Source organism: Neophocaena asiaeorientalis, unplaced genomic scaffold, assembly GCF_003031525.2.
Source record: "Neophocaena asiaeorientalis asiaeorientalis breed wild unplaced genomic scaffold, Neophocaena_asiaeorientalis_V1.1 scaffold550, whole genome shotgun sequence".
NCBI lineage: Eukaryota > Metazoa > Chordata > Mammalia > Artiodactyla > Phocoenidae > Neophocaena > Neophocaena asiaeorientalis.
This window is the reverse complement of record NW_020173396.1, coordinates 2,628,813-2,637,335: the sequence shown is the minus strand read 5'-3', so window position 1 is coordinate 2,637,335 and position 8,523 is coordinate 2,628,813. Positions and strand designations below refer to the sequence as shown.

At 37.9% G+C, this 8,523-nt stretch overlaps 1 protein-coding gene across 4 annotated transcripts in view; it reads left to right on the top strand.

Annotated features, from left to right (window-relative positions):
• ELL2 (elongation factor for RNA polymerase II 2) overlaps positions 1–7,377 on the top strand; it is a 74,319-nt gene extending 66,942 nt beyond the window's left edge. For all 4 annotated transcript variants that reach the window (XM_024746959.1, XM_024746958.1, XM_024746961.1 and 1 more), the window contains 3 exons: positions 1,223–1,394; positions 3,333–3,377; positions 3,469–7,377. In XM_024746959.1, the coding sequence (XP_024602727.1) occupies positions 1,223–1,394; positions 3,333–3,377; positions 3,469–3,585 (334 nt within the window). In that variant the 3' untranslated portion in view covers positions 3,586–7,377. The remainder of the gene's footprint in view (positions 1–1,222; positions 1,395–3,332; positions 3,378–3,468) is intronic.
• Positions 7,378–8,523: the final 1,146 nt, after the last annotated feature.

Sequence of the window (8,523 nt, the reverse complement as noted above, 5' to 3'; positions counted from 1 at the left end):
GCTCTCTCTGGTCTGCAGTCAGGACAGCCCGTGTCTAGAGAGGCCTGTTTCACTGCTTGGCTGGTGGTTTTCCTTTTATAGCAAGGACACTAGCAGGGCAGCTTTAAATCAGCATACTACCACTGTCTCAATTACACTTAGAAAATTAAACCTCCACACGGTATAACTCAGCATGAATACAAATATTAATGAGGACATTAAGGTTGCTCACTGCATCACTTTTCTCACATTTCCAACTAGGCATCTGTGCTACTGCATTTTAAATAAAACTGGTAAGAATGTCTAAAACCATTTTGGAGAGGACTGAACTCCCAAAGTTTTCCACAATGAAGACTATGTGTATACCCACTGGAGCACCCTGCAGCTCCTGCCACCTGCCTGAAATTGCTTTGAAATCTCCATTTTTATCTCAAAAAGTGAAGGGAATTTTGCATTCCATGACAGGAGCACAGAGTACAAAAAGACCCAGGACCAGAGCCACAAACAAATAATATTAACTTTAATATGAAAATGCTGTTTTGACTTACCACCACTGAATAAACTGACACTCTGGGAAGGTGGCCTTCATTCACTAGGTCCCGAGAGATACTCACACCCTGAAGTAAAACATTTGTGGCCTTTTTATTAAGAAAATAAACTAATACTATAAAACTGGCTTTCTGTTACACAGAGTATGACATTAAGTGTTTGAAAAGAACTAGAGAAATATACCTTTTTTTCCCCTTCTTTATTTTTTCTGGTCTCTCATTTTTAAAAAATGATAAAACAAAGCAGCAGGTCTACAAAGAGCTTTGACTTCAGCACTTATGACTGTGACATTCTCCTGGTTTCACATTACCCCTCCAATCCTTCTGTCCCCATGTGACTCGTAACAGATGGGTTGGCCTCTGCCGCTAGCATGGTAGTAAATTATTTGGGGTAGAGAAAGGTTTAGGAAGCTACATGTGTGTAAGTGTTGTCTTCTAGTTGCACTTTAATTCCATTTCCACCATGTTTTTTTCACATTTATTCTTCTTCACTGAAGTTCTTAAACTCTCCTGTGGGATAATTTTACCGGGAAGGTCTTTGAAGGAGTGACAAGGCAGCAAGCAGTGGCAGAGCGGCATTCAGTCTAGGGAAACACGCATAGATATAGTTTCTAAATATTTGGTTTAAATCTCAGACTTCTGCATCATGTTTATTCTGTAGCTACTCTCCATTTATCTTTTGTCTTTTTTATTAGAAAATATATTGCTATTGTCTCCTATGAGCAACGCCAGAATTACAAGGATGACTTCAATGCTGAGTATGATGAGTATAGGGCCTTGCATGCCCGGATGGAGACGGTGGCTAGAAGATTTATCAAACTGGATGCACAACGAAAGCGCCTTTCTCCAGGCTCAAAAGAGTATCAGGTAAACACATTTGTTCCTAGATGGACTGACTTCCGTATTTTACCTTCTTTCTTTCTCTGCCCTTCCCATCCCGAGCCATCCTCCTAGCCTTCAGAGCAAGTCCTCTCGCAGACCAGCCTCTCTGCAGCTTCTGGCCTTCATTTAAAATGAGCTAGGAAAATAAATATTGGAAATAGTTCCTGAAAATAAGTAAACGTGATGAGCCTATATGTCCTCCAGTGAAAAAACTATATTTTCATACAATATGATATGTATAAAATGTATAATATATACTTACATACTTACTGTAATATAATATGTAGTGTATTGAGAAAAATACAGACAACAAAATAGGAAAAACAAAAAGCAAGGTTTGGCATCAAAATATTTGACCGCATTACCAACTCAACTCAGACTATAGCTCTTACATCTGGTGCTACTTCCCAAAATTACTATTTCAAGTAAATTTTTTTAAACCTCAGTCTGGCATAGAATATAAAGGGGGCTTAATACCACTCAGGCTTGGGGTTTAAGTGAAGAAAAGCATGGTGCTTCCAGCTTCCCGAGACTGCCATTTGTTAACAGGTATTAATCTCTTTTCACTTGCCTACATTAAGTGGTAATATTACTACAGAGGACAAAGAGCAGTAGAAGCCTGACCTGCCTACTGATTGTTCTTAGAGTTCTTAGCCAAAGGATTGATATAAATGGATGTTTCCCTCCTTGTGTATGACACCTTTGTCACACTTCACAGCCGCAAATGGTGCCTCCATCCTAGCCCACTGTTGTTCTGACAGGAGCCTACATGAGAAAATGGGGTGGGTTTTCCCACAATGGGGAAAACAGCCTGGGAGCATCCGTGCTCTAGAGATTCATTATGTCTTCTATTAGTGGGCCTTAATCTTTTAAACAAGCTGCCTAGAGTTATAGAAAACTTTGCCAGAGGAGTGAGTGGTTGGCAGTGCAAGAGGTCAGTGATATGGTTTTGGGTTTATATTTTTCTATATAGTTATTTACCAGTATACCATGATTATATTTAAACTAAAATGTAATTCTAAGAATTGCTTAGTGGTTGGGAGCAGGCTCCGAAGCCAGACTGCTTGGATTTGATTCCCAGCTCTACTTGTGTGACCTTGGGCAAGCTACTTAACTTGACTGAAAATTCTCAAAATCCCCATCCATAAAGTGAGGTGATTATAGAGTTGTGCCGAGTAACTGTTAGCATTTGGAAACTGCTTAGATCCATAGTACAGGTTATGTAGTACATAAGGGTTAGCTCTCTTCCCCTACCACCCAATTTTCCTCCCTAGAGGCAATCAGTATTACTGGTTTCCGTCGTATCCTTTCAGAGGTCTGTTTGAGTATAAGACATATATACACAAGCAAATTCACAAATATACCATATGTCATTGAATCTAAGATGTCATGATTTATAAGATCCACCATTGTCTTACGTTCCAGCAAGCTAAGGTATGATACATTATTTATCAGATTTCATTAAAAATTCCTAGGATATAATATTCTATTTCTCCCTTATACACAAATGATACCAAACTTATAAATTGTTCTGTACTTTGCTTTTTTCACTAGACAATATATATCTTAGAGAATTTTTTTATGTAAGAACATAAAGCACTTCCCCCTTTTTTTAATGGCCTCTTAGTACTCCTTTGTATGGATTAATGGACATTTAGATTTTGTTTACTTTCTTTTGCTTTACAAACAGTGCTGCAGTGAGTAACCTTGTACATGTGTCATTTCACAATTAAATCTGAAAGAAAAGTATAAGTGCTGAGTCAGTTTTGCATTTGCCGTTTTAACGGCAGTTGCCAAATTGCCCTCCTTAAAGACTGTACCAATCTACAGGGTATATTTCCCACACCCTTGCCAGTTGTGTGTTATCTGTTTACATTGCAAAGAAAAAAGTTCCCTTCTGATTTCTAATTATTAATTTTCTAGAGTGTTCATGAAGAAGTCTTACAAGAATATCAGAAGATAAAACAGGTAGGTATTATCACTATCAGTTTTCTGACCTTTAGTTGAGAAGTGTTATGAATTCCACAGTCTTACTCCTCACTCTTTTTTTCATCCACAGTCTAGTCCCAATTACCATGAAGAAAAATACAGATGCGAGTATCTTCATAACAAGCTGGCTCACATCAAAAGACTAATAGGTGAATTTGACCAACAGCAAGCAGAGTCATGGCACTAGAGCTCTGCTTGGACCAGAAGATGTGAATAAACTTAAGCTTATTTATTTAAAATTCCAAATGAGTTGCTCTCAAATTCTAAAAAATGAAACTTTGCCTGTTGGAAGTTTCAGTATTAGTAAACTTGAGTTACCTTCCCCCCCGCCCCCCGCCGCATTTTACTTTGTTTCCTTGCATTTTTGAAGCTGCTTTTTTCTGGTCCTTTTTTCCTACTTAAGACTTGTGTTTGTCAATAGAAATAATTTTTTTTGTAGATATTGGGGATCCAGTGTCTGTACTTCAAATCAATTTTTTTCCTTAAGAAACTGTGTTTGTCATTAGAAATGATTTTTTTTTTTAGATATTGGGGATCTAGTGTCCACACTTCAAAGTTATGTGTGTTTAAAAAAAAACAGTAATGTACAAGGTGAAATGCTTTTGGATAAACATAAGCCTATTTTCTGACCTTTCTTAATATGAACTCTTTGCCTTAAATGGTAGAACATTTAGAAATTTGCACAAAATACAAAAAAACTTAAAACATTGTTTTGGAGGGTTAAGAAATAGAAAGGTGTGTATGTGTATAGATCTATATACACATGTGTATATATAGTCTGACTTGATCTAGAACAGTAAATCTGCCCTGCAAATTAACCCCCCATTGCAATGGTTGCCTTAAGGTGTTTGCTAGTTGTGTACCTAGTGTGGTTAATCATTAGCTACACTGCTTCCCACTTGATTAGACCAATGGGAAGCACATTGTGGCCTACCAGCGTCTGAAAGCGTGTGCTCGACCTGTATGTGTGCAGAGGTGGTGTGGATGTGAGCGTGCATGAAGGAAAAAAGCTGCTACTCTCAGTAGGCCAAACGCTCAGGTGAAACAACTGATGAGTGTTACTGTAGGGTTTTTTTTCCTATCAAATTGCTACTTCTATCGTGGAAGACAAAAGCATTTCCATTTCAACAGTTTGTCAACTTTATTAATGTTGGGCAAAATTGATATGTTATGAAAATGAAACAGATCTATAGTTTGGGGCAAAATTATAAAATTAAACGTGTAGGTAACCTATTTATATACTGCTATAAAGTATTTTTTGAAGAGAGATATGCAAAGAAGCTATTACCTACATGAAATGTATATTTAAAGATTTTTTTTTTCATCCTGGGTGCCAGGAATATAAAAAAGAATGGATATATTTAACCATAACATACTGTGATTCATCAAACAGCACAAACTTTCATTTCATGGAGTTTATCTGTTGACGTTGATTTAAACTATCATTTGTTTTATCATGTGGGAACATAAGTTATGTGGTCAAAAATATAAGGATTTTGAACTAATGTTGATTCAAGTTGTGTTGTCTTATCGTATTGTTTTTCAAAGTGCTGCCAGTTTAAAAGGGAAGCATTATGTTTACAAATATGTTTTGAAATGTTTGCCAAAATTTTGGTGGTATCTTTAATAAAGATGTTTGTCTCCAGCATCCAAAACAATAAAAAAATAAATAACTTTGTTGTGTATCACTGTAAACCAGAAAATGTTGGTGTCCAGAAAACCTGAGAGAGCGTGTAGATGAAACTTACTCTTCGGAGTTCTTCTAAAACATTAACAGGGAAGAGTAGATAATATAGTAAAAAGTATACAAAAGTATACTTTACAAAGACTGAAACAAGACCCTGTGCACTATAGCTCGAACATTACCACAGCAATTTGATTTCTACGTAGCGTGGACCTCCTGGGGAATTCGATTTTCTTTTAGCAGTGAGATCCCTGGTGCTCTTCCTTTTACCTCAGAATTGGTACAATCATTACTAAGCGTTCACTGATATCAAACTTTCAGTTGGAAAAAAAAAAAAGCAGTATAGGAAACTTAATTGGGGATGAATTTGGTCCTCATATCATATGGTAGAGTCTCCTGAGGGATTTGTCTGTAGGTAATGACCTCATCGGTGTCATTTCTTAGACATCATGGCCTTTTAATCAAAGATAGTGTGCTGCTACTTGCTATGAGTGGTGTTTCTCAAAAGCAAGGTGCTTGGACCACTTGCATCACCCAAATTAGAATCTCTGGGGATAGGGCCCACATAGCCCCATTTTCATAAGTATCCTCCAAGTGATTTTGCAAGCTAAAGTGTGAGAACAGTTGGCTTGGAAGTAACACTAAACCTTTAGGTCTCTAAGTCTCAGAGTCTTGAACTGAAGAAGTTCGGCTATTGGCTTTGTTTTTTAAGCCCCTCCCTGTCAGCAGGTGCAACTCACTTTTCCTCTGTACATCATTTGTGGCACCCTCTCAGTTGTTTCACTGCTAACACTTATTTTAGAACTTGTTTACAAACAAGGCAAACCTTCCAGTTGGCTAATAATTGTTAGCCCTTGGAGCTCCTACCCATCTACATCAGCACATCTTCTGGTTTACAAATTGGGTAATAATGGAAGCTGGAGATGCTTTATGAAAATCCAGCATTGCACACCCGTAGACTTGATCACCTACCTATAAAAGCCTTAATTTAGATGTTTGTTGTGTACATTGGGCAGATCCTTGCAAAATGTATATCTATCATCAGTTGCAAATTTGAGAGTTGTGAATCTCTGCCTCTGCTGTTACCTAAGGCTGCATCTCTTTTAAAGATGGGCGTGAGCCTATTAAGATATTTATAATCATTCTTCATCTCCTACTGCAAGATTTTTAGATTCTCTCAAATAATTGCTGCAGGAATGGGTGGCCACTTAGTATCAGTTACTCTGGTAGAATTTATTTAGTTTTTTGGTTTTTTTTGTTTTTTTGAGAGAAATAGTAAGTGTAAAATAGCATTGTCAAGATGAGACAATGAGTTGTGTTATTATTTGCTCATCACGTTTCAACTTAAGTAATTTGAAGCACTCTTGATGATTTTTACCAACAACCATAAATTAACTCCAGAATGAGCGAGCAGCTGATTTAATACAAACCCAAAATAACATTAACTAGATGTGGTTTTGTTTTACGTGAGGACTTCACTTCCTATCTCGTTGGTTATTTATTTCCCCTGGAATACTTTAGAGGGGTTAACTTTCAACTGTAAGTAGTGATAGATGTTCAGTACTTGCTCTCACAAAAGTAATTGGTGTGGTCAGTTGATATCATAGCTCCATGCATTGATTATAAAAATCCAGTATCAATTTTCCTTCATCTCTGATTGATCTTTTAACCTTAATAGTTTTCCCTTAAAATATTTCACCTTATTCTGTAAAACAAATGCATATTTTCATGTTTGAAGCAAGGTGTTGAGATGAGGTTTAGACACAAATGGTCCATCACTCTGCTTGGTTGCCTTACCCCTTCCACTAGTGCGTCCTTTGTTTCTGGAACTTGGCTGAAACTCTTCAGCCAGTTCATTGTCTTTCCAGCCGTGTGAGTGTTGAGTCACATATGAGTGGTTTTGCCTTTACTACTTTTAAAGTTCTTACTGTTTATTACTTCCTAAGTGTTACTAAATCCTTTTATTCTATACCAGATGGGGAAAAATTATAGCCAGCTTTGAGAGGAATCTTTTGGGAAGTTATTAACTGACACGACTAAATGAAGGCAACAGAAGATGTTATCAATGTTCTTTGTAACCTGACAACTGAACAAGGCTATGAGGCTCATTTCAAAATATTCTGAAGTGTTAAAAATATATACATATATATCTATGATGCTTCTCAGTGGTTCTACCCAAACCATGTTAGCAAGGTAAAATGTCACAGAGACTTTTCAGTTAACTGAGCTCAGCAGCTGTGGTGGCCCCTATTGTTCTACACCAATTTCAGTTCAATAAAAATGTTAACTTTGCAATTCTGGTACTCGTTTTTCCTTTGTCTCGTTTCAAGGCTCTTAATTTTGTCTTAGAAAAAAACATCCCACAACAAAGTTCTCTCTGATGCCCTAATGTAAATGATCGTCCTGGGACAGAGCTATTACTTGTTGGTGACTCTAGGAAGTGGGAACACAGGGTATTTGCTCCAGGACCCCCTGCTGCCCGTTTTACAAGTGGAGGACATCCCCTCCAAAGGCAGTATCTCCTAGGGGAACAATAATCACAGTTACCATTTATTGAGGGTTTTCTGTGGGTTACACGCTTTGTATGTATTGTCCCATTTCTCCTCAGCACAACCCTGCTATCCCCATTTTATACGCAAGTAAACGGAGGCTTAGAGAAGTTAAGACACTTGCCCATCACACAGCTGGTAAACAGTGGAGACTGGGAAGCCTGACTCCAGTATCTGTTCTTAACCACTTTTCCATACTGCCACTCATATATTGGTACCTATTTAGGGTTAGGGTAACCATCACAAAGTGACAAGTCCAGTAACACCACACAGGGCTAGACTCCTGATTCAACGGAGACTAGAATGTAGGTGTTGGAGTGATACCTAATGGATTATTCTCAGTGAGTTGATTTTGTCAGAAATGATAAATTTGAAGGAAGGCCAAAATACTTTTTGAACATGTGTGTCCTTTATTTTCAAATGTGTGCTATCTTAACAGTGGGCTGTTGGAAGGAGATTGGGGCAGTGCAGGTAGAGAGAAGAAGCAGGGTTACAGTCTTGGAATCACATCATTTTCTCTTCATATTAAAAGGCTGTCTCAGTAAAAGACTCCAGCTCTAAGGGGTATCCAGTGTGAATTAGACATAAGAACATTCTAGCTGGATCCTTAACATGCAGTCTCTACAAGTTTTCTGAATGACTAATGGAGGAGGAAAGGAAGCAAGTCTCAATTAAGCACCAGTATTAAAAACCCAGAATGCTCAGTGCCAGCCATGATTCTGGTTGGGTTTATGAGGAGCCCCAGGAATGAATGAGGTTCCCAACATTGCAATTATTTCAGCAGCCCTCCCTCCCCCACTGGACATTTGACACTGTACTTGTCTTTTAACTCAGCTGCTTTCCTCAGCTATAGGGTGAAAATATGCCTTCTAACTGGGGTATGGAAGAGGCT